At 34.5% G+C, this 27,540-nt stretch overlaps 1 protein-coding gene across 1 annotated transcript in view; it reads right to left on the reverse strand.

The window, feature by feature from the left end:
- Positions 1 to 13,901: 13,901 nt before the first annotated feature.
- Positions 13,902 to 27,540, reverse strand: part of CDH12 (cadherin 12) — a 348,244-nt gene continuing 334,605 nt past the window's right edge. Inside the window, exons 9-12 of the mRNA XM_024578513.3 lie at positions 26,185 to 26,306; positions 20,420 to 20,537; positions 17,196 to 17,447; positions 13,902 to 14,420 (exon numbers count right to left, since the gene is read on the reverse strand). Of these exons, the coding sequence (XP_024434281.2) occupies positions 13,921 to 14,420; positions 17,196 to 17,447; positions 20,420 to 20,537; positions 26,185 to 26,306 (992 nt within the window). The 3' untranslated portion in view covers positions 13,902 to 13,920. The remainder of the gene's footprint in view (positions 14,421 to 17,195; positions 17,448 to 20,419; positions 20,538 to 26,184; positions 26,307 to 27,540) is intronic.

Below are 27,540 nucleotides of genomic sequence, written 5' to 3' on the forward strand. Positions count from 1 at the left end.
GAGGGAGTTGGGGGAACCAGGTGTAGGTGAGCAATGGTTAAAAGGTGGGAGAACATGAACCTAAAAATAATTTTTTAAATAAACAAAACAGTAAAAAAAGAAAAGAAAAGAATACAACATAGTCATAATAAAGCAATCTAACTCCCTGAAGTCTCCAAACTTTTCATAAGAGTGTAGGTTTTATATATTAATTTAACAAAAATCAATGTATGTGTGTGTATACACACACACACATACATACACTATACAGAAACTCCCACACACAGTGAAAAATATATTTAAATTAATTTCCCAAGAATCAGGGAATGTGGATGTTTTGATAACCTTTATTTCTCCAATGTGTAGCATAATGTCTAGCCAGAGTAAGTCATCAATAAGCATGCATTGTGAGAAGAGCTGCATTTTGAATAATAACAAAAATAAAGATGTCTGCTATATGAATACAATGTTGAAAAGTATAAAAAATGAAATAAATTGAAATATCAAAATGCTGTAGGTGATTTTTAAAATGAACTTGGCATCTGGTTCGATGCATGAGCTCATTTTTATATGACTACTATAAAAACAGTCAATTTGCTGATGCAGTTTGTAACTCTTACAGGTTATAGAATAAAATTATTTTAAAATGCTGTAGTGACATTTATTGGGATATCATAATGACCAGAACCTGATATCTTGGAAAGTAAAACCAGGTTACTTTAAGTTACTTTTTTTGATGCCTTATTCTTTCCTTTGTGGTAATTTAAAGAAAGAGCTATTAGATATGTATTAAATACAGTTTATGTGGGTGGGGCATGTAACCACTTCTAAAATTATACAGTTTTTTTCTATATTTGTTATAGCCTCTCTGTCCTTGTTTATATAAAAGCAAAATATATGTATACATTTCTCCCGTGAAGTTTCTTTACTGAGAGGTGCAAATTAGATACATGATTAATAATATTTCTTAAAAGAGCAAATTAATGACAATAAAGTTACACAAGAGAACAAAAACATGTGTTATTATTGCTCCGAGTGACTGGAGAATTTTGACAACTCAATAATAAGCAAAAATAAAAGAAAAGTAAATTAGTTTGTATTAAAATTATAAAAAGTACAGTGAGGTGAAAATGATATTCTTTGGAGCCTCATCTTCAAATTCCAAAATAATTCTAGGTTTCAGATATTATGCATTAGTGCAAGACACTGTGGGGTTGGTACTCTAAAAACTATGTAAAGATATGAAAAAAAGAATGGGTAAAATCTGTGGAACAAAGAATAATAATAGATACTCTATAAAGTTGGATTCTTGATTTTTTTCTTAGATATGTAGGACAGGGAGTGGTGTACGGCAGTGACTGGGAAAAAATCTAACAGCTAATTTTAAAAGGTCTTTTATATGGAATGGAAAATGAAATAGGCTGGAGATAAGTAAAAGATTATCAAGCTTAGGTATATCAAGGGAAGACAGAAATGAGATGGAAAGAGCTTAACCACTGAAGTCAATCTAACAAATGTCCATATCAGGGTTTTGAAAATTATTAGCTCTGAGACCATGGGAAATTGTATAGCTTCTCAGTGCCTCAGTTTTCGCGTTGAATAAAAAATTAAAGGTTCAGATGTTATAACTAAGAGGTGATGAAAATGCATTTTTCTCTGAGTGAACTGCAAAGTGAAATACGGTGTGTGTGTTATAATAAGAAGTTTACTTTTCTAATGTACTGATTTTCTTCAAGATTAAACTTCATTTGACAGAATGGCCCACTTTAGAAGTCAGGCTTCTTTGATACTGGAATAAACAGACAGGATAACACATGCATTTTTTAAAAATATATGTTGAAATAGTGCTTTGCAATATAGAAAATTGGAAGCTTTTGAAGATATCATCAATTTGTTGCTGCTGTTTTTACTTGGTTTTACTTTTCTCCTCAAAATTGTTGTGTAAGAGTGCTGTTACTGTATGTTTTGAAATCAGGTTGAGAATTTGATTTGTATTTCCATTATGAAATGAGGGATTTTTATTTAATAGAATTGTGTACATCACATTAAAGGTGTAAAAGCATATAGCTATGAATAAACAGGCTGTGTTATCACTAATATTTAGTCAAATCTTCTTCCAGTACTAAAAATTGTGTGACTATATATCTGAAAATAAGAATTGGGTTAATCTCTAAGTATTTTTTTCTAATGTAAGAATTATACTACTGTTTCTATGGAAAGTTTCCCTGAGCTTTGTAAATCACTTATATACTTGACTGTATGCAAAGAAATATTTGTGCAAGAGAAAATATGAGAGAAAAATGCCACAGCTTTATAAGAACAAAAGATTTAAACATATTTGTAATATGCTTTCTCAATGTACTTTATCTTTTCTAGCTAGCTTATACATGCCATCATAAGCCTAGATTTTTAAGGATAATTATTTCAGGTTCCTCTTTATGTCTGTGTACTTAGGTGTAACATTCATATTTTGGGCACCTAGTATAGTTTTATCATTTTATTGTGCATATGACCTTTTTGCTATTTCAAAAATTTAGGGGATGCTATAATAAATGCTCTCTGTAAAGTCTGAAGAGAAAAAGCTGGAATTTTGCTCATTCTTTGTGTCTATCACCTTAACAACATATAAAAACAGTAACTTTTTGCACATTACCTTCCTAAACATTAACTTGGTATTCCATGTTATAGTTGAACAAATATGCATATAGTAGTTACCAAACATCATATCCTACCTTCACTTAATAATGTATTTGGATTAAATAAATGACAGATCCATTATATTTAATATTTCAAGGATATAAATATACATAAATATATGCACACACAAAAAAGCAAATATATTTAAAATTCATGCAGAAAAAATTTATGCTCACAAATTTTTTCACTTAGATGTAATTAATCAATTTCTTGGAAAAAAAAAAGCTGCCAAAACTCACACAGGAGAAATAAATAACCTGAATTTTCCTATTCCTATTATATTATAAAATTCATAATTAATGTAATCTACTATATGAATTGTCTAACTAAGAAAATCATTTCATCAAGACATTTAACATAAAAACACATTTGACAAAATCCAACAACCTTTCATGATTTTTAAAATTTCAGTAAATTGGGAATAAAAAGGCATGTTCCCAATTTGATTTTTTAAAAATCTAAGAACAATTGCCATCGCCCCTGAGTTTGGAACATGGCAAGGGGCAGCTATCGTGACTGCTAGTAAACAGTGTTGTACCAGAAGCATGTTCTTACATAGAACAACAGGAGAAGAAAAAGAAGTAAAAGGAATATATGGACTAGAAAAGAAGAAACAAAAAATGTCTTTATTTGCATATGACACAAATGTCTAAGTATAAAGTTCATATCATCTACTAAAAATCTGAAATAATAAACAAATATAGCATAATTGCAAAATACAACTTTAAACAAAAACCAATTATTTTTCCTATCATCAGCAATAACAATGAAAATTTAAATTATAACACTTATAATAATCACCCCAAAATAAATATTTAGGTATAAATCTAATGAATTATGTACAAGTACTATATGCATAAAAATTGCAGAAATTATGAAAGAAATCAACAAACACCTAAATTAAAGGAGAGATATAATATGTTGGTATAATATAATAAAGGAGAGATATTATACATATTATACATAATGTCTGTGTTATAGGCAGGAAGGCTGAGTATTGTAAAAATAATAATTCTTCCAATTTGATCTCTAGATTCTATACAATCCCTATCAAAGTTTCAGCAAGCTACACTGTAGATGTAAACAAATTTCCTCTAAATTCATAAGGAAAACAAAAACTTAGGACAACCAATGTAACACTGAAGACCAAAGTTGGAGTACTCACAGTCAAATTTCAAACTTACTAAAGTGACAGTAATCAAGACAGTATGATTTTGCAAAAGAATAGAGACAGAGAAACATGGAACTGAATAGAGAGTCCAGAAATACATCCACACAAATGCAAAAGGTCAAAGACAATTCAACAGGGAACGGAGACTGTCTTTTCAACAAAGTGTGCTGGAATAACTGAATGTTCATCAGCAGAAAAAGTGCTTAACACACACAACATAACTTTCATAAAAATTAACTCCAAATGGATTTGCATCCATAAAATGGAATGATATTTAGCAATAAAAGACAATGAGCTATTAATGATTAAAACTAGAAATGAGCTATTATTACTGATACACACAAAGACACGAATGACTTAAATTTGTATTTGTAAGTGAAAAAGCCAGTGTGAAAAGCCTAAGCACTGTATGATTCCATTTATGTGATAGTCTGGAAAAGGCAAAACTATAAATACACTGCACACTCCAGTGGTTTCCAGGAGTCAGCGAGGTGTCCTTGAGTATGTGAAGCAAAGAGGATTTTTCTTTTTAGCAGCAAAACTATTTTATACAGGACTGTGAGTGTGGATGTACATTATGCACTTGTCACAATCTATAAAACTTTACATCACACATTTTTAGGAGTTTAGAGGACCTAATGATTGATTGAATGAAGAATCTGACAAAATAATCTGTTTAACAAATGGGTGAAACAACCTCACTGAAGCTATGGAGTGAAAAAAGAAAGTTACCTAAGTGACTTTGGAACTGAGTAGAATCTGTAAGACTAGAGACATCCAACTCTGATTGAGCTGTTTGACATGCGAGTGTGGGTTAATAATTCTGAAATACTGTGCATATATACTGGAATTGAGTGATTAAGTAAGTGAATAGCAGGAATTGGGAAACAGGCTTCTCAGTTTTGGAATAAGAGGTTACATATAAGTGAGAGAGAAGGCTATAATCAATAATATAGAATGATCCAGTTAATAATGTATTTGAAATAGAGACATCACTATGTACAAATTTTTGTTTGATAAAGGTACAGATGTTTCCATACAGAAATTTGCTGGTATACAGGTTGGCATACAAACATATTTCCTTGCTCTGTTATCCAAGTGGACCTAGAAATACAAATACCTCAGATGCAAGGAACATATCACATCTAGATCTTTGTGTGTAATGTAATTTTTCAATAAAAGAACAGAAGGATTTTATGAGGAAGAGCTGATTCTACAAGTAGGGAAGGAAATACATCAGCTGATCCTGGGGTTTTAGTGGCACGAAGTAAGAAACAGCTCAAGATGTATAAACAAGCAAACCGAAACCAAAACTAAGCAGTAATGGGGATATGTGTTAGGCCCAGGCAGCAAATAAAATAGCTTTATAAATAAAGTAGTATTGGATTCTGAACCACAGTACAAAATAAATGAGTCCTCAATCAAGTATATAAATGATTGAATAAGTAAGTGGAGAAGAGACAAATCATCCACGTGGACTCCGAATATGTGATATAGATGCTCTGCCCTTGAGAGACGGGGCCTAACTCTGCGTTCCTTACGAGTGGGCTGCCTAGAGTGACCTCCTTCCAAGAAGCAAAGTATGAGATTGGGGGCTATGAATAATTTACAGTGAAGACACATAACAAAATTTCTCAGCCAGGTGATCAAGGTTAACATCAGCAGTCACATACCGTTTTGGTAGTGTATTCCTTTGATTTCCTGTCATGAGAGTGGCCCTGTACCTCTGGGGTAATCTTCCCCAAGATGCATGTAACTATGTAGTTATTAAGGGAGCAAATCAGACAAATACTGGTTGAGAGACATATTATAAAACACTTGAGCAGGAATCCTCAAGACTATCAAGGTCATTGCAAGTCTGAGAAACGATTACAGCCATGGTTAACATATGGCGACCTAAATATGCTATAAAGTATGGGATCCTGGAACTGAAAAAACATATTAGGCAAAACTAAGAAAACCAGAATAAAATGTGGACTTTAATTAATAAAAAGGTATGGATATTGGTTCATGAATTGTGACAAAAATACCGTACAAGATGTATTAGTATTGAGTATTGAGAAATTGGGTGTGGAATACATGGGAACTTTTTATGCTGTCTTAGTAATTTACAAAATTTGTTTTTTCAAATGCATTTCAATAGTAAATTAACAATACAATGCGAGAGTCTATGAGGAAAGAGACATCAGTCCTAGAAATGAGAATAATGAATAGACCATTAGAAATATATTGATATACTAAAGTAAATTAATTTTATCCATCTATCTATCATCACCATCACCATCATCAATCACCTCTCCTTCTAGAAAGAGCACACGCAAAAAAACCCAAGTTCAGATTCCAAGTAACAGCAAAAACACTGAACTTTGGAAGACAAAGACATAGACTTGGATCTAATAAATTTCAATCCAGTGGAGTGACTAGGTTTATATGTACAGAAATAGAAACTACATACAAATAAAATGCATCTTTCTAAAAGAGAAAATGCATATAGATTTATGAAGTCTTGGATTATTAGTTGTACAAAGATGAAAATTACTATTACATCAAGAGATCTTCAAATGCCAATGATATAAAAAAAGAAATTAGAACAGATGGGAGAAACCTGTGGGATTAGTTATGTAGGTTGTATACAAATCATTGCAGAGAAAAAAAAAGTGAACCAAGAGGTAGAAACAGAAATTTGAAGATGAGATATGAAGGTTTGTTAAATGCTTTAGATATTGCAGAGAAGAGAAAGGAAGAATAATTAGAGTGTTTTAAATTACAAATTTGCCAGGGAACTTCAGAAGAGCACAGTAGGAAAAAGACCAGATTTCCGATTGTTACGGTCATAAGTGAGTGAGGTGGAGAGCAGCACGCTGTATCTCATGAGTGATGGGGTGCAGTGTGCATGCCGTAACTGTATTAGGGTCCTGGCTCTGCCACTTGTTAAGTGTGTCTAAATAGACAAGCTCCATGTTTAAGTGCAGTTTATTCCTGTGTAAAATAAATATTATAATAATACAGCTCCTAATTTTTGTGAGCATTAAATGTTTGTAGCATATTTTTGACTAATTAATGCTCCATGATTACTAGCTCTTTTATTATTATTGACACGTTTTAAAAAATGTTCACAGAAGAAGAAAAATGAAGACTTGCTGATTGTCTCAGATAGTTTTCAGTGACAGCATATTAGAATGGCAAATACTACATTCAGTGGATGATGGGTTGGAGAAGGCATAAGATAAGCAAATTACATTTAGAAATTGGAAGCTAAAGTGATAATAAGGGTGAAGGCGTAGCTATACAGACGGGAAGCTGAATAGAAGGAAAAATAGATGAAATTGGATTGAACAGTTCAGGACAATTAAGGCCAGGATAGTATATAGATCATTAATGCGGATGCTTAAAAGGAGGTGAAAATTGATATAGGTTCAAAAGATTGATCGTTGGTAATATAGACATCAATATTTTCAACTGTACAATAAAGTTTGTATCTGTATTGTAGGAAGCTATTTTGTCTTGAAATCTTGGTTATTGACATCAAAATCAGTGAAATTCAGGTTGTTCCTTCTTTACATGGAAGTACAAGGATGCCTTGTTGTGCAACCCAGAATTCCCATGTTAATCACCCTCATCATTGCACTGTAACGTATAACTGTGAAGACGTTGGAAAAAGAATGGAAAGACCCTCAATATTGAAGTTGAGGTTAAATGTACTTAAACTCTTCACAACTGAGTTCCTCTACTACCTATTAGTTTATGATTTTTAAATTTTGTACAGGTTGTTTGAACACTCTTACCTTTTAGTTCTTTAATCTTACATCAAGGCAATAAAAACAACACAATTAAACTCCTAACAAAGTTTAAGAAATTTTGGGATGTTTAATAAGCCTGACTGCTATGAAGACACATTACACTAAGAAATATAAGGAATTTGAACAAAGGCATTAAGGTGCTTTCTAAAAATTTTTGCAAATTGGAATTATCAAACATTTAGTCACATATGTATGTGTGACAACTGTCTATAACACTGGGTATAAGAGAAAAATGATCAGTTTTCTATATTTTGGGTCATTATGACTGTGCTTATATAGTATATCACTTTCATGCTAAGACAAAGTTATAATGATAATGGAACTTAATGATAAGCAGGCATCTATTTGTAAATAATATGTACATATAACATACTATATAGATGCATATACAATGTGCTATGTAAATACAATATGTAAATAATATTTAATTCTCTATAGAGTAGTACTATTTATTTATATAGTATATATGGGCATATATGTATATGTGTGTATGTGTGTCCACAATAAAGACAATGGCTTTTTGTCCCTTAGCAAATAAGCATGTTGGGTAGATTACAGGAAGGCGAATGGAATAGTGCTGAATGAAGCCGGGCATAACAATTGCGGAACAGGAACTAGTGTTGCAGCACAGGACAGAACTTGCTTTCCCACCACAATCCTGGAGTGTGTCAAGATTTGGACATATCAAATATGGCAGAGAACTGGAATGAGACATCACTTGAAATAGAATTAATTAAAATGAATGTCTGTATCTGTTTTTTCCCATACTGTGTTTGAAACACATAACTCAGAGAAAAAAGTCATTACAAACTTTTCAAAAGAGCAAGGGATTAATATCCAAAATATATAAAGAACTTATACAACTCAATACCAAACAAAGAATTCAATTAAAAATGGGCAGAGGACCTGAACAGGAACTTCTCCCAAGAAGACATACAAATATTCAACAGATAATGAGACAATGCTCAGGTTACTAGCAGGTAAATGCAAATCAAAATTACAATGAGATACCACTCATACACATTAGAGTGGCTATTACCAACAAGACGAGTGATAACAAGTATTGGGGAGGTTGCGGAGAAAAAGGAGCACTCATTCACTGCTGGCGAACATGTAAACTGGTACAGCCGCCATGGAAAACAGTATGGAGATTCCTCAAAATGTTAAGAATGCATTTACCATATGACTGAGCAATCCATCTTCTGCATATCTACTCAAAAAAATTGAAATCATTTATTTGTGAAGATGTATGCTCCCTTATGTTCACTGCAGCATTATTCACAGTGGCCACAACAAGGAAACAACTCAAGTGTCCTTTGATACATGATTGGATAAGGATGGCATGGTACATATATACTACAATAGTACTCAGCAATATGAAAAGATGAACAATTGCCATTTGGACAACGTATACGGGTTTTGAGGATACCATGCTAAGAGAAGTGCGCCAGATATAAAAAAGTTAAGTACCATATAAAATTTCACTCATATGTAGGACATAAAACTGAAAGCAACAAATGAACAAACAATAAAAACAAACAAACAAAAACTCATAGACATAGCCAAGGGTATGATGGTTACCAGAGGGATGGGATGGGGGTAAATGGTAAAGAAAAATGATTTGACTTTGGGTGGTAGGCACACAATGAAATATACAGATCTTGTATCAGAGAAAAGTACACTTGAAACCTATATAGTCTTGTTAACTTCTATGACCCCAATAAATAGAATTTTTAAAAAAGAGCATCAGTAAACATCATTAGAGAGACTGAAAAAACAAATTATCAAAAAAACAAGATCAGTATAACAGGAAAGACAGAAAACAGAATAACACAACAAAAAGGCTCCTGAAATTAAAAAAAAAAAATCTTTACAAGGTAAATCATTAAAAATAGTAGACAGAGATAAAATTATAATCATGAAAATAGAATAAAATATAAGATAGAAAGTGATAGTTAAAAGATAGTACAATTAACCCAAATCTAGGACATTAAAATAACAAATACTAAACATTCCACAAGGACTGAAAAGAAAAACACATGGTAGAAACCCATCAGAGAATAAATATTAGGAGCTGTCCCCAGACTGACTGAGAACAAGGCTCCATACTGCAAGGGTTCCCTGAGTGCAGTCCTGGAAATGATGTCAGACTCATCTTAACCCATCAGTGTGAAATGTGATAACACCAAGAAGACATAATCTGAATATCATTATGACAACAATCTTACTACGCATAAAAAGAAAGAGTGATATATACGCCATTCTATTTCACAAGCTAGCTTGGATGCTAGAATATGATAGGATAGAAAACATCTTCAAAAATAAAAAATTTAAATGAACACTGTATAGCTAAACCATTAAATTTGGTGAAGAGGCAAGAGAAATTTTCAAACACAGAGAGATATATAAAATTGTTTCCTACCCATCTTTTTCTTTTAGTTTTAAAGCAAACTGAGGTTGCTTACTTACAAAATATTAACTTTTTTCAGACAGTCAGTTTGGGGTCCAAATCTAATATGTTATGCCTTCATATTTAATTCAGCTTTTAAAATTCCCATTTTAATGCAATACTTATTAAAACTTAAAGGTATTTCTAACATTTTCTCCTCTTTAAGACAGGAAAAAACATATTGCTCCTAATCTCTTCTTCATATATCTAGTTTTCCTCTTTGGTTCAAGATTTAAGCTCTACTTATTTTCACACTGTATTTTCTCACGCTCCTATGTACATCTCTACCATTCAATGTTGCTGAAGTACTTCAGAAGATATTACTTTAAAATAATTGCCTGGCTCTACTCTTATTTGTGTTTTGTTTTGAAGATCTCTATGATTATCATAGTTTTGTGTAATCGGTATGTAAATGGTTTAATGAATTTCATGTTATTCTAACTACAACTTAAGAGTCAAGAGGCTTTGGAGGAAACTTAGATAATACCAAGAACAACAAGTTAATTTCACCAAGAGAATAGAAGAGAGAGAGCCTAAGTATTTTGCCCCATAACTATTTCCAGTTAAGGATAAAATTTGGTAAAAAGCAATTTTAGATTATTTCTATTATATCACTGTTTCATTCTTAAGTGTTGATAGAATACTTATTTGAGCACAATTAAAGGTTACATTTTATAAATATATAAAAGAAACATACACATATTAAATACAATATATGAACATATTTCTGTGGAAGTAAACATTCAATGTAATAAAAAGAAATTATGGTGTAACTATTGTTAATGATCAATATTATTTATGCAAATTCTAAACATTTTCATATTGCTTAATGCCTGACTGAAAGACCAATGACTGTGTTATTATACTAAATAAGAGAAGAACTGCAAGTTATTATAAGTATTAAAACATTAGGTCTAGTACTTTTTGTAGTTTAATAGATAACCCATAATACTTCCAATTTACGAGTACCAAAGGCCACTCTTCACTGTAATACTCCTCTCGTTTCCCTTTGTACCTGACATTATTTTCATTCGAAGTTATTTTTTCACCTTTATTTATTTCATTGTTATAAATTAAATACTTTAAAAATTGCTGTTAACATTGTGTGGTTGTTATGGACCAAATTATGTACCACTAAAATTTGTATTTTGAAATCCAAACCACCAGTACCTCAGAACTGACTGTACTTGGTGGTAGGGCCCTTAGAGAATTAATTAAATTGAAAAAGTATCATGTAAGTAGACTCCGTATGGCTGGTATTCCTAAAACAATAGGAGTTAGCACATTGGGAACACCACGATGCAAAGAGAAGATGGCCGTTGACAAGCCAAAGAGCGCATCCCTCAGAAGAAACCAGCTTTGTGGACACCTTGATCTTGGACTTCTTCCTTCCAGTACTGTGAGGAAATACAGTTCTGTTGTTTAAGCCACCCAGTCAGTGGTACTTGGTTATGGCAGCCCTAGGAAAGGAATGCAATGGTGTAACAAGTCAGCGATGGAGGTACCAAAAAAAAGACTTACTAGTTTGGAGAAAAGACCCACCAATTTCATATTTTCACTTAGTATCTCAGTCTTGTGGTTGAAAACGCCCTGCCCCGAGCAAGTTTTCTCCGGGCCACCATTTTCCGGCTGTGTCACTGTGCGCAGCAGCAGTTAGAATCTAACAAGATGCAAAATGCAGTGAATTCCTGCCAAGAGCTAACTAGTTTGTCAGCCCAAAGTGGTCTTGCATTTTAACCTTCTCGACAGGGATATGCATCAAATTGTCTTGCTAGGAAAAAGAAAAAAAACAGAAGGTGCTTTTTTCCTCCAGTATGCTTATAATATCAGCAGTTTTTAAAAAATGCATAAGTATTTTCCAAAGCATAATTCTACCGCAAACTGTTAGGCTGTAGGAGTGTTCTAATGCTGTTCTCAGGGGTGAGACAAAGGTCTTGTGGAGGCGGTGAGGGATAAAAATCAGTTAAAAAATTGTTCTCGAGAAAGGCAGCAAGGTATTTGACATCAGAACAGGGAGGGAAATGCAGATTCAAGTGGCCCCATCACCACAACATAATTATTAGTTCTATATTTTTGAAATAAGCATTTAATAATGGATAAGACCAAATATAAGTTGTCTCTAATATCCCATTTCTACCCATTTATTTTATGTGTGAATTTTTACTTTCACAACCTTTCAAATACAAATGTACTCATAAATATTTCATAAATACAAATTATGGAGAACTCAGGATGGATCTATAAGTAATTTTTATATTTCCTGTATGTAGTTTCAATATTTCAGTAGCCACTTGTATACTTGTAATATTAAGAAAATGTACTCTTACTTTATAGTTACCTGGTTTGTTTAGTACATTTCTAACTGGTATACAGTTCAGTTGAAAATAATGTATATGAGTGTAGTTTACATGTATGTTTTAAAATCTAATATTTTTAGAAATCTGTATCACATTAAACAGTAGAAGTTCTTTACAAAAGGAGTTGTGGTGATAGTTTATATTGAAATTATTGTAGATGATACTGTAACAAAGCAACTCTGGGCTTTAATATAACAATACAAAGTTCAAGTCCACGTTAATAAAATAACGAAACCAACTGTCTGATTTTGCATTTGTGTTCATTTTAGGAGTTAGTTATCAGTTTGCATGTTCTAAAGATCCTGATTTTTGTTCAGTATGGTATAACAAACAATTTTTAGGTATGTCACACTCTATCCTGTATTATTTGATATGTATTTTATTTTCTTTGGTCATCAAATAATGACTAGATTGTAAGAAAGTTTGAGAAGCTATATAATGCATATCTTTATTCATGTTTAAATTAATGGTGCTTTTCTCCCCCAAAAAATTTTAATGGAAACACAACTTAAAGTTTTTTCTGTGATAGAAGACTTCAAAGATCTAGTCACTTGTTAAAACCAACCTCCCACACACCAGTGCAGTATTAAAACACAACCAAAATTTATTTTAATGTGTAATTTCAGTCCTGAGGCCTCTCTTTATAAAGAGGGATTTTTTTAAACTTTCATTTTTTCAAAATTTTATTTTTTAATAAAAAGTAACACTTCAATTAATGGGTTTAATATGAATGAATGGTAGGATCAAACATTGCTTTTAAAATTCAGGACTTACATATTGAATTTGATATTATCACATTTATTTCAATTTTTTGCAAGGGTGGGACAAACAAATGTGTTTTGGCATACATTTTAAAAAAACTTTGCATTAGAAGAATATGGAGTTCAGAAAGTATTCTTCTTTTGTCCTCAAAAGGAATTAGAAGTCAGCATGTTGCTATTGCTCCTTGACATATAAAGACAAGATCTTTGTTTCATGTCCTCTGTGTCTCTGAATCCTGCAATGCCATCACAGCAGAGTGTACTGTACACCACTTTAAATGATAAGAGTTTCAATAGGCACTTTAGTGGAATTAAGAAAAATCTAACACTCTTCCACCGTGATGCCACATAGCTATCTTCATTCTAGGTTGTCATGTCACTAAATTGTATTAAATAGGCCTGAGCTTGTCTCAGTGTGTTTCCAAAATAACAAAACAAAACCAAGCAAGTACATATAATAGGATTTATCTTGTGTTGGCAGAACAAACCAAAACTGACAGTATGATAAATATAGCAACTTGCTAGAAACCAGATAATCAAAGGAATCTTGTCCTATAAAGCCTGTGGGGTGTGTGTGTGTGTGTGAGTGTGTGTGTGTGTGTGAGAGAGAGAGAGAGAGAGAGAGAGAGAGAGAGAGAGAGAGAGAGATTCTATTTGTATTTCTTTTTCCTAAATTTCTCTTGTTGGTTTAGTCTTCACTTCTCCCCTAAGTGACTTTATCAGGGTTATAACTCTCTTCTTCACCAAATATGTCTGCCAAGACTTTAAAGCGCGGTCCCCAGTCTGTCAGATAGTCGTAGTCCTGGTCAGCCTCCATGGTGAGAGAGTCTATAGAGCTGAGGGAGTCTGCGACTGACCCATTTCCTTCATAGGCATATGTTGCCAAAGAGTCGTATGGTGGGGCGGTTGGGTCCACGTCGTTTTCCTGTAGCCGTTGGTTAATGAAATCCCTTATGTCTGTGTTATCTTCCACTGGTGGTCTCTGCCGAGGAAAAGAGAGAGAGTCTGGTTTTATATCCCTGCGAATTTTGTTCTCTTCAATCACTTTGGGATTTCGCAGAGCACCGATGTCGAAAGCCTGGGTGTCCTCCTCCCCACCTCCTTCATCGTCATAGTGGATGACGTTGTCTCTGATGTCTTCTTTAGAGGTCATCAGGGTGTCTTTCTTCTTCTGCCTTCGCAGAGCAACGTACAGCACAACTATGGCTAGAAGAAGACAGAAAAATGGGATTTGAGATTCTCTCAGTTTACCTCATAAAAATAAAATTGAGCAGGGCTGGCTGAGATTCTTTAATAACATCTTATTATTTTCAAAGTAAGCATACTGTAATCAATAAAAATCAGATCTAGGTTTACATTTTTTCATTGTCTAAACTCAGCATCATTTGGAAATTGTAACTAACAAGAAATCATAGCCAAATTATTCACAAAATCAAACAATTATAGCCATATATTTAACATGAATTATATTTAAATATTTCACTGTCCGATAAAAAGTGTTTTACCAAGTTATTAAAAGAAAAAAAATGTTCTAAGCAAACAGAGAGCTGCATAACATTGACATTATAAAACATGAATATTATAGCCCATAAGTAACTTTGGATATTATTTATACCTAAATTTCCCAATTGTGTTGTCAATGTGTTTCTTATGAAAGAAAATCAAATCTTCATGTAACAGTCACTTTTAAAATCAATAAATAAGCAAAGAAGAAGAAAATAATATGTAATATAAGGGCCCTCATTTTATAAATCATATCAACTGAGAGTTCTAAATATTTATATTCTGTGTCCTACCACGTTGAGATATTTTCCAAACCAAAAGCCTAGTATTCATATTACCTTCATTAAGCGTGACAGTATTTTGAAATAGTTTATTTATTCACTCTCACTGTTGGAATTTCTCTGTTTCTAGCTGACTCACAGCCATCATTAAATAATGTTTACTTATGGGGGGAGGTACAGATGCCAACCATGCAGCCGGCTCAACTGGACGGGTACCCCTCTCCTCCACAGTGGTGGTGGCAATGGGCTGGAAGACAAAGTGTGTTTGCTTTACCACAGCGGAGCCTGAAAGACTCTGTCACAGGAATAGAAGTAGAGGACTGTGTGATGATGACAAGCCATTCATTCCCTCTTTCTCCAACATTAGAGTTTGATGAATTGAAAAGAGGGAAGAGATACAGCTAGAGCTCCTGCACAATAGGCCTTGGAGAGAGGTTTATCATTCAGCACTCCTCCCAGGGTTTAGGCAGATTTCTGAACTAAAGAGGCTATTGATTGTTTACCCAAGGAGTAATGAGAGACTGACTGCAAATGCACAGAGCAGCTCTGCATATAAAATGGCTTTAGAGTTGCCACCATTGAGAGAGAGACTAGTTACATGTGCTTGAAGGCCGCCTAAAAGTTATCCAGGCACTGCGAGAGTCTCTTGCTTTCCCTTACCTCAGGAAGAATATAAAAAGGGTTAAGAATGAAATGGAAGATATAAAGGAGTCTGAGATTGGTTAAGAAGGCCAAGCAATAGACAGACTTTTAAGCAGACCCCATGGTAAGACTAAGACTGCCAACGTTTAACCCTGTACACCAGCAAATTCACAATGCTGCATCAGCGCAGGTGCACGTGGACAATCAGTAAGTACTTGGAAGAAAAAGTGCCTGGTGACCATGCATGATAAGATTGACCTGAGAAAGGTTAATTGCTACACTGTAACAGGGCCAGTGCCCAAAGGAAAGCATCCAGAATATGCCAAGTCATGCTAGGTCGATATGCAAATACTCTAGGACTCAAAGGCTTTTAAGAGAAAAGAGGAGTATGAGAGAAAAAATGATTGTTTTGAATTTAAGCACCTAATTGATCATATGCAATTTCAGATGTAAGGACATTATTTTGAATCTGCTGTTTTAAGGCTTATATCATCAGCCAAAACAGATGCCAGATATCATTTACTATAAATAAGTATATAAAAAGACTTTGTTCTACACACCAAGGTTATTTGTGTGGAATTAATAACTTCATCATGCAGATTGGACTAGAATTTACCCTTGAAGCCAACATGAGCCTATGACCAGCAATTTTTATTCACAGACTCTTATATCATGCCTTACTCCATGCTTGGCACCCTAGTATATAAAGGGAGGTATCTACATTTGTTAGCATTTTTTTTGGCTAAATGATAAACACACATATATACACTGATTCTAGTGTCAAATCTTGCAATTTGAATGTAAAAGAATGACAAAACCCCCAGAAAAATCTCTCTTTACTCTTGGGATTCTGGTAATGAATGGATAAGGGAAACGGAGGCAGCTGAGCAGAACTGATGGCAGAGGGGAACCCCCACAATAGGATGCTGTTACTTCTCACAGAGAGGTTACAGAACACATTTGCTTCAATCCGTTTCATTTGGCGTGCTTCTGGGAATTTAAGTGCGGTCTGTGCTGTTCCAGCGGAAATGGTTAGAATTTTGAAGTGCGGAGATGTGAGGAAAGTACAATAAAAGTTGCTTCTGGCTGGCAGTTTAAACAGACAAAAAATAGAGGTCTCTCTACTTTGGATTTCTTTTTCTTTACTCTTTTCTTTATTCATTAAACTGATATTTGAGGACTTCTGTTCACCAGGTGTATTTTTCAAAGGTTATATATAATAGCTCAGGGAGTAGTAATTACCAGCATGTAAAATAAATGGATAAACCATTGCTGTAAATATGATATTTGTTACAGAAAATTTCATTGCAGCAAGTTCCACTAACTATATTACTTGGAAATTCCCTAAGGCTTGAACAAACTTTTGCATTTCCGATGATGCCTAATGCTATATATCCACAACGAATGAAATAGAAAATTAACTTTAATAAAAATGTAATTCAATCTAAATCTTCCTTCTAAGCAAATGTGGCATCTCAGTGAAGAAACATTGATTTACATTGTAAATTGAGGACATGCAGTAGAGTAGAGAGAGATGATTAATATTGAAACTAACCTAAGAGTATAACAACGCACAGGAGGATTGCAATCAAAGCCCCAGTGCTGAGTCCTACAGGTAGAAAAATTGCTTCCACATTACAAGACAGGATGGTACCATCAGAGTCACACCTACAAACTCGAATAGTCATTGTGTTTGTGCTGCTCTGGACAGGATAGCTGCTGTCTTCTACGACAACGGGGAGGAAATACAACTCTTGCTGCCTCCGGCTGTATCCATTTCTTCTGGTTTCAATTCCAGCTGTGTTGTCTACAAGACATGACATTTATGATAAGATTGTTACTGTGAATTTCATCTCAACATGGATGTCTGTTACACAGTGGGAAGCTCTTCTGGAATCAGTGAAATACAACCGTATTTTAATTCTTTTGTCATGAAAGCTGCCAAAATATAATAAAAATATTCCTTAGGGGAAGAAGAAACATTAATCTTCTCTTGTGTAATAATTAAAATGGTTATTTAGAAAGAATGCAGAATGGTTTACAAAACAAGATATGTGTTTACTTATTTTGTTTGATATCAACATCCCACTGAGAAAAATAATTCAGTGGATATTGTCTGACATATTAGTAGGACAAGTTATTACATGTATGAATTTGCAAATAAAAATTTTTACTTTAGAACCTATTATTAAAATGCAACAAATATCAAATTACTGTTTCAGATTAAAACTTGATTTTCCTCCCAAACACTGTCTATATATACACTGTAACTTTTGCACATTAGAGTAACAAGGAAAGGAAAATAAAATGTGTTAATACCATCAATATTCATTAAAAAATTTAACATCATGAATTATAACACTTCAATTACAAATGTAATTTTAGTTTTCCTAAAATCAACAGTAGCAATATTTATTTGGAATAACCCAAAGAAATATATATATATTCAATTAATTTTTCTATAAGAAGTGTCATTGTTGCATACATTTATTCTTTACTTAGTTTATTTCTACACATGGATGTGAAATTTTTGTTTTTTAAAACACTAATTTTTCTGTCTTTTAAAATAATTTCTAAAACCATTTTTCTACTTTTAGAAACATGTTAACATTTAGTTTACTATGGCCATATGTGATACTTTGGAATCAGGTAAAAAAAGTCATGGAAATGTTACTATTTTAATAATATTTTCTTTGTCTATTTGCAGATGCTACTTTCCGGAACAGAATATTAGGAAGTTTCTGTGTATTCATTTTAGGAGGAAGTACCAACATGAGAAAACTTGGCATGATGAGATGGGGTTTGGTACAGGCAGAATAACTTGTTATTGCATAAAGGCTATTTTTAAATTAAGAAACAAAATATCAAGATACCAAAGTGTCTATCCTGATATCTCCAAAGAAAACTAGTGGTGTCAGGTACTTGTGGTGACGAGAACGTGGATAAGTATGAGGCTGCAATGTATGCGTGGGGACTGTAGTTGGTAACTTTGCACAGTATAGACAATTTGCTGAAGGAATAGAGTATCAGTGTTGTCACAAAACGAGAAGGAAAATGTGAACTAGTGAGGTAACAAAGCGTTCCTACTCACTTTAAAAAAGGCTTACAATTATAAATGTAACAAGATAAAACAGAATATGGTAAGTGGCACACGAGCGGCACCTGTTCAGGTCGTGAGACAACACTGTGCATGAGGCAATGTGACCAGCTGCATATTATCACTATTAATTAGATACAGGTTCTCCAGCAAGGATACAGTGGTGGGAAATAGTCAATACTTACATTCCTGAATGATGCAACCATCAACCTAATAGCCTGTCAATGATCTGGAAGTATAATTAGTCTTCTCTATCATAATCATGTATAAAACCTAGAGGATCTAGCTTTAAGCCCTATTAATACCTCCACTACCCACTAACCTCTTTCCTTACTCCCATTATCCTAATCTAAGACTCTCTCACCTAATCTTTGCAATAGTATCAGAAGCAATTTATGTTTCTCTATTTTCCACTCTGTATCCAAATGGATCTTCCTAAATGCAAATCTGAACGCGGTATACTCTTGCTGAAACCTTCAAAGGTTTTGCAAGTCTTTGGATCTAAGTTATAATCTCTGGAAATGGCTTAGGTAAAGGGTGACCATGTCTGGTTTTCCTTACACAGCTGTATTTCATGTATGCTGCTCTAATTTAAAATTACTAATACCGCTCACTTCTCTGTAAAGTTCTCCAGTTTTCATGTTTACACATGTAATCTCTCTACTTATTAGGCCCTTCAGATTTCGGACCCTGTGTCATTGATAGCTACCCCTCACATTTCATCACACGATGCAGAAAACCTTACTGAATTTCCTTCTGGGACAAAATATGGGGATTCTTATTTCTTTCCCCTCAGTATTTGTAGCAAACTAAGTTTTCTCAGAACATCCTTTGACCTTTATCCATCACCTTCATCATGATCATCATGTCATTGCAACCTGTTTATTTGTTACATAAAACCTCAGGTGTTTTTAATCCCTATTTCTTTAGACTATGGAAACATAGAGGAGATAAAATACTGAAAGTCAGGGAAAAAATGAAGTCAGAACCACTAAGCAGTAGTTGGCCTTAATGTATCTAATTCAGTGTCATTTCCTTTTTGAAGTGGTTGCAATAGCAGCAGATAGGACAGCGTGGCTGGCGGTGGTCGTGGTAGGATGTCGAGTGTGGACAGGGTGGCACAGGGGACAGGGAAATGTTCGTGAAGGCCAAATGTTTAGGCATTGTGTCCAAGGATGTCCACACATTATTTTATTTAACGTAAATACTATGAGTTTACCATTAGTTAGTATAATTTAATGCATTGTGTCTGCCATTTATGTAGACATTCTAATTGCAAATCCTCTGTTTTAACCTGCGCTGTGCCATGTTTATGCAACTAAAACAGTTATTAAAAAGTTATCACTTTGTGTACATACAAAATGTGCACAAATGTGCTCATGAAACAAACGATTGTGTAAAACAGAAAAAAAATTCTATTTCCCAGAGAGCCTTTTTTTTTTTAAACTTGACTCATTAAAGAACTATCCACATTATGAATGGAAGTAATTTACTTCATTAGGTACAGTGTATATAGATTAAATATATTCTTTACTGCTTCTTATAGAATTTTTTTAATTCTCATAGATGGATTTCCATATTTTTTGAATTTGAATGCTTTTAAGAAAAGCATCGATTTCTACCTTTTTGTCCTTTTACAGAGTTACATGATAACAGGTGCCTTTTTACGCGGTTGGACTTACTTCTGAAGTCCCGGACTGTGAAGTTGGGTTTGATGGCAGCTTCTGGTGACAGCCGGAAGGAGAACTGCTGCCCAGCGGGGGAAAGATCCCGGTCTGCAGCGCTGACTACCTGAATGATCTGAAACGACGTGGAGACGGAACTTGCGGTCAGCGTCAGCTTCAAGGGGAACTTTACACACCCGGCTGACGGGTTTTTTTAATGAAGCATGCAAGTGGACAAAAGTGACAATTCTCTGATAATTTTATAAACAAACATGGAACATTTACAGGCTATGGAACATTATCCAAATTGATGTCTGCATAACTCAAAAGCTTAACAGCATTGAATATTCTCACGAATATGCAAACTAAAATTAAAATGTACTTGGTTGTATTTCAAATCAAATGAAATGAGTGCTTTTTAACCTAAATATGAAAATGCTTATTATGACTGAATAACGTTTCATTATAATGACAATATTTCATTATACGTGATAATAATATTTCATTACATATATCACATTTCCCTTATCCATTAATCTATTGATGGACACTTAGGTTGCTTCTATGTCTTGGCTACTGTAAACGATGCTGCAATAAAAATGGGAGTGCAGTTATTTTTTCAAATTAGTGTTTGTGCTTTCTTGGGATAAATACCTAAAAGTGGAGTTGCTGGATCTATTAACTTTTCTTTTTATTTTAAAATTATATTTGTTTTTTTAATTCTATATTTAAATTACAGTTTGCATTTAGCATTTTGTAATAGTTTCAGGTATACAACATAGTGGTTAGATGATCATATACTTTGCAAAGTGTTACCCCTGGCATTTCAGGGAAACAGCTGGTACCACACATTAGTTATACAATATTACGATATTACAATATTGTTGACTGCATACATTGGTTTTTAGACATAACACCTTCCCACTAACTTAACAGACTACATATTATTCAGCCATAAAATCAAGGAGATATTGCCATTGTGACAACATGGGTGGCCCCTGAGGGCATTACGCTAAGTGAGGTAACACAGACAGAGAAAGATAAATTCTGTGTGACTTCACTTATGGGTGGAATCTAAAAAAAGAACAAGACATGAACCAGTCTCCTAGATGCAGAGAACAGATAGGTTGCTAGAAGCAAGGGTAAGGAGTGGGCACAGCAGGTGAAGGTGATTAAAATATACAAACTACCAGTTATAAAATAAATCTGGGGATATGATGGACGGCATGGAGACCGTAAGTGATAACACTGTATTGAATATTTGAAAGCTGGTAAGATTGTAGGACTTAAAAATTCTCTATGAGAAAAAATTAGCCCTGGCTGGTGTGACTTAATGGACTGAGTACTGGCCTGTTAAGCAAAGGGTCTTGGGTTTGATTCCCAGTCAGGTCACATCCTTGGGTTGTGGATCGAGTCCCCAGTAATATGGTACACAAGAGGTAACCACATATTGATGTTTCTCTCCTTCTCTTTCTCCCTCCCTTCCCCTATCTAAAAATAAATAAATAAAATACTTAAAAAAATAAAAAAAAATCTGTACTATGTATGATGGCAAATGTTAACTAGGCTTATTGTGATTGTATTACAATATACACAATTACTGAATCATTATTTTGTACATCTGAAACTAATATAATGGCTTATGTCAATTATACCTCAATAAAATGAAAACAAAGAGAAAATGCTTACTAGAAACAAAATATGTATTTAAAAATCCTTGCATTAGCAAAATTTCAGCACAGTTATCTTGTGAGATGATATTTTTTATTGTTGTTCAGTTACAGTTGTCCCACCTTTTCCCCACTGCTCTCCCCTGACCCATCACCCCCACTCCCACAGTCAATCCCCCACATTGTCAGTGCCTGTGAGTCCTCTATTCGTGTTCCTCAGCTTGCCCCTTCCCCTTCTTTCCCCCATTATCCTCCTCTCCCTGTCCCTCTGGTCATCATCAGTCTGTTTCTTGTTTTACTTTCATAAATAAATAAAATGATGAGAGAGATACAAAGGATGCATACCTTTTTTTGCTGTTATGTTTGCTTTCCTTTAATGGGTAAATTTTTAAAAAGTGTTTTCATTGAGTCCTTAAAAAGGTAAAAGCCTTCATTATGTTTCCATTTTTTTCCCTACATTGTTCCCTTTGTGTATATTATAGTTAAAATTCTGATACTTCAATAGGATGCTTTAGGAATTTGGAGATTAAAAATTACCTCTCAGCCCAAGTGTGAAACTGGTAATTTATTACATAAGTAAGCAAATCAGGATGATTTTGAGGCACTTATTAATATATCCAGTGGCTTTTGCATCCTGGAAATTTGTGTGAGGAGGTGATGTTACCATCGGTACTTAGGCAATGATTGATGAGAAAGGAAAACTAGACCTTAAGTAAATGAAATGGGCAGCGCGAGTCTGTTTGCTTCACCAGGAAGCTACAGCTTTTCACACCCCAGGGTACCACAATATTGTGCTCCGCCAAGGGGATTAACTCTCCTCCCTCTCCCCTCTAGTGCTGGAGTGTTGGGGGATGGGGGGGCGTTGCTGGACCAAGAGGTCTGTAAGTCTAACTAGGGGATGTAAACCTATCCAAAGCTTGTAAAACTTGGGAAGGTAATATGGTCATTTTGAAAAGACACATGGTCCATCCAAGCTCAAGCTAACATAATTCCAGCAGAATAAAGAATCTCTCTCTCTCCCCCTCTCCCCCCACCCCCCACCTGAATAACACAGCATTGTGAGAGACTGCAGCTGGAAACACAGCTAAGCTAGCCGGATGGGGACTGAGGCCAGTTAGCAGCTGCCTACAGATCCCGAAGGACTAAGCTTTAATATGAAGCAGAAACTGTGGACACTGGCTTTTGTCTTGGCTTTGCTGAGGACAAAGGTGGACTTTTCCATGGCAAGATGGATGGAGATGCAACACTGGCAAGTCTGGAGGGGAACACCCTTAATTTTACATCATCAATAAACCATAATACAGAGCCCCCACTTTCCTGTGTGGGTCTCAGGAAATTCTTTTTGCAGCAACAGTGCAAGAACTCATTCCCCACCCCCACCCCCGCGATAACAGAGCCAGCAGTGTGCTGGTCTAGTGATCATGCTCTTTGTCTGTATCTGAATTTGACAGAGGAAGTCCTTAGATTCCAGACACTATACCCTGGTCTGAGGGGTAAATGATGCATCATGTGATCTCAAATCGATGCCATTAAGCATGTGATTTAATCCACTAATTTTTGTCGTAATTTTACGGTTAAAATGCAATCTGATGAGTGTGATCAACCTGTCCACATAGCTGTGTGTGTGCGTACACATGCACACAGACACACAGACTGAATGTCTTGTGCAGTATTAGCCATTTGTAATTTGACAAATTGGTCCTCTGGTGAGAATTTCAGTTCTCTGGTTCAGTGTGAATCAGTCTCACAAAACCATTTACCCTTTAGACTTGTCACAGTCAGACTTTCATTATTCACCACCAAAGGTCAGATCACTGAATGTGCTAATTTAGTGAAAAAATCACCATATAGACCCTGTAACACTTCAACTTGCCTTCGCATGAACCCATATGCTCAGGTCACTACACATCGTTTATAAAATGTCTCTAGTTGTTTGAGGACTGATACCTGTCAAGTTTTGTTTTATTTTGCTTTTAACTACTTACAGGTAGCACAGTCATTTACTTAATAATGGTGTTTAATGCTAAGATATATCAAGAACATAACTTTACAATAAGAAAGCCCTTTAAACAACAAAGAGACGTGAACATTGGGGCATGAACTGTCACTTACTGGAACTGTCCCTTGGGAGTTGCTGCCCTAAAGAGACCAACTCTGATATAAATCTGTATGATTCAATATATACATCTTCATTTCTACACACAGGATCATCTCTCTCTTCCCTCTTTCTGACTTGGATAGATACACACATATACGTACACATTCAATTGTAGCCCAGAAAGTACAAATAAACCCTGTGATAGTCCCTAGGTGAGGGGCCGAATAGCTGGGGTCAAAAGCAGAAAATGCTCACATACTACACTCTCTGAAAACTCAAGAGACATTTCAGGGTTATGCTTTATACACAAATGTGGCCCAATAGTACACAAAACCCCAACAGATAAGTATCAGCAAAAAGCCTCCAAGGGCCCATCATATTTCTCACTAATTTTTTCCAGATATAAGAAAATAAAGTGAATGCTAATGATTTCTACTATTCCCAACTTTTAAAACTCTTTAATTTAGTACTCAAACATAGATGTCTTCAGTAGAATTTTATTCCCAGAAGGCTTTCATTTAGTGTATTATGAAGTTCTAATGAATGCAAAATAATTAATGCCCCAATTACCTAAAAATAAAAGATTGATTTTTGGTGATGGGGGGAGGGTTGTTGAAAGTAGAAAATAGCTAAGTTGCTATAAATTTCTTATAAATTCCCAACAAAACTAACTCAAGTTACAAGTTTGTATAAACATTTATGCAGCATCTACTTCTTTAGACACTAAAGCAGACGATGGGCTCATCCTGTGTAAATTGTGGGTACATTTCAGGTGACAACAGGTTACAGCTTGGTTTAAGTGCCTATTCACGATTAAGGATGCAGATCTGGCACTTGGGAAAATATGACTACACTAGTTATGCTGGAATAAAATAAAAACTGCCCAATTACCAAAGGAAGGACTGCAGCAGCACAGTCCACTCGAAGCTTCTGTGCTAACGGAATATTCTATCTGCATTGGTGGAAATGGAAGCCATTTTCACCACTTACAGCCATCAAGCACTTGAAATAGGGAGAATGTAATTCAGAACATTGATTTCTTAAAATTCAATTTTAATTTAACAGCCCTATGGGTAATGGACATCACATGATTAAAACTACGAGACAATGACTAGGAAGCATAGAGGACATTCAAATTGAAACAAATACTATAGATTAAAGAATTACTTTTTCCAATAAAGATGCTATTTCAATGTTAAGATTTTTATCGGGTAAGAAAACTTTTCATATTTACTTAAAAAGGTAGTTATACTATTTAAGTTGTTTGAAATATATAGCAAATGAAAACATACCAACATTTTTTTTCTTTTGGAACCTAGGCATACACCTTGGTTTAATCATTTCTTAATAAAATACTCCTTATTTGCTTATGTCTGATATATTTTATTTCATTTCATTTCATTTTATTCATTCATCCACTCACTTGTTCATTTATAAAGGGTGGAGAAAAAACTAGCTACCCACCCCCACCCCACATAAATCCTAGGTCGTTGGCAGTAACGTTCATTAGCCGTGTGGCCTTTCCGTCAGGACATCGCTCCACTAAAAACTCTCCTAATAAGTTAGAGCAATATTAGCTTAATAAGAAAATATTTTTCCGATATTTTGAATAATCCAGATTATCTTCTCCAAGTCAAGAGAGAAGGAGGCTTTGCAGATTTCATGAGCTTAAGTGATTTTCAGTACTCGTTCACAAAAGCACGCGAGCAAAGCAAAAAAGCTACAGAAGAATGCACTCTACAGTCGTTTGCTTATGGGTTTACAGTCACAAGTTCTTTAAAGCGTTTACAGAGAAGGAAAGGCAAACACAGCAGAATCTGCAAAACATGGACCTTTTAGTTATACAAAGAATGTTTACTAGACCATCATAACTTTATCCTCTGTGGTACTAGCTACACATATACACATGAACCATTAAGTTTTAGGAGTTTATGAAAGTGTATGGCCTTAAAACCTAAAGCACATGCATATAGTTGGTCTTTATATACTCTTACTTGACAATATTAATAAGATACCTGTCCGGGTTTGGCATTTTCACACACAGAGGTTTCATACGGCACAGCTATTTCTGGTGGAAATTCATTGACATCTAGGACATTAATCAATATGTTGACTTTGCTGGTTAATAATGTGTTACCTGTTAAAAACATAAAAAGAGAAAAGATGACTGCAAAATTTAGTCAATTATTGCTTTTATTGAATAATGGTATTACCATTTTTTAAAATCAAGTTTTACCTGGAATTTGAACAACCACTCTTTATGGGAAACTCGGAAGTGTGTCGAATACAAACGAGAAAAAGATGAGTGAGAGAGGCATCTGTGCTCTGCTGCCGGAACACCAGTAGTGTACTACACAAGTGTGTGTCCCCGAAACTCACCACTGAAGTGAGATCAACCACTCAGCTGTTAGTTGATCACAAGTGTAGCCATCAGTTCACAGAACGAATCACCAATAGTGATATTTTTCACTGGATAAATCATGTCTTTTTATGTTGTGTCTGTATAATTAAAACTGTATTGTCAGCTGACATCTTGAAAGAAAACTTACAGGCAAGAAGCAGCTGGAAAGAAGTATTCTAAACCATGAAAAGCAAGGACCTACATCCAAGATGACTATCCAGCAAAGCTATCATTTAGAATGGAAGGGCAGATAAAGCGCTTCCCAGATAAGGTCAAGTTAAAGGAGTTCATCATCAACAAGCCATTATTATATGGAACGTTAAAGGGACTTACCTAAGCAAGAGAAGATCAAAACTACGAAGAGTAAAATGACAACAAACTCACAACTATGAAAAACTGAATCTAAAATAAAAACAAAACAAAAACAAACTAAGCAAACAACTAGAACAGGAACAGAATCACAGAAATGGAGATCACATGGAGCATTATCAGTGGGGAGGAAGAGGGAGGAAAATGGAGGAACAGGTACAGGGAACAAGAAGCATAATTGGTAAGTACAAAATAGACAAGGGGAGGTTAAGAAAAGTATAGGAAATGGAGAGGCCAAAGAACTTGTATGTATGATCCATGGATATGAACTAAGGGGGAGATGCTGGAGGGAAGAGGGTACTGGGTAGAGGGAATAAAGGGGAGAAAAAAATGGGACAATTGTAATAGCATAATCAATATAATATACCTTAAAATTTGTTGGGGGCAGAATCACCGATATATGTAAATAACTCTCTCAAAAAGATTCTTTCTAGAAATTAAATAAGTTACAAAAAGAATGAAAGAGAGAGGGCTTTTTATAAATAAAAATTAAGGTAACAGATGTAAGGAAGTAGAAGACATAGAATGGAAATTTCAGATACATGTTAAAATTACTTGCTATTGATACAAAAGAAGAAAGAATAGATAAGCTTTTCGTCCT

This window comes from Desmodus rotundus, chromosome 1 (assembly GCF_022682495.2).
Source record: "Desmodus rotundus isolate HL8 chromosome 1, HLdesRot8A.1, whole genome shotgun sequence".
Lineage (NCBI taxonomy): Eukaryota > Metazoa > Chordata > Mammalia > Chiroptera > Phyllostomidae > Desmodus > Desmodus rotundus.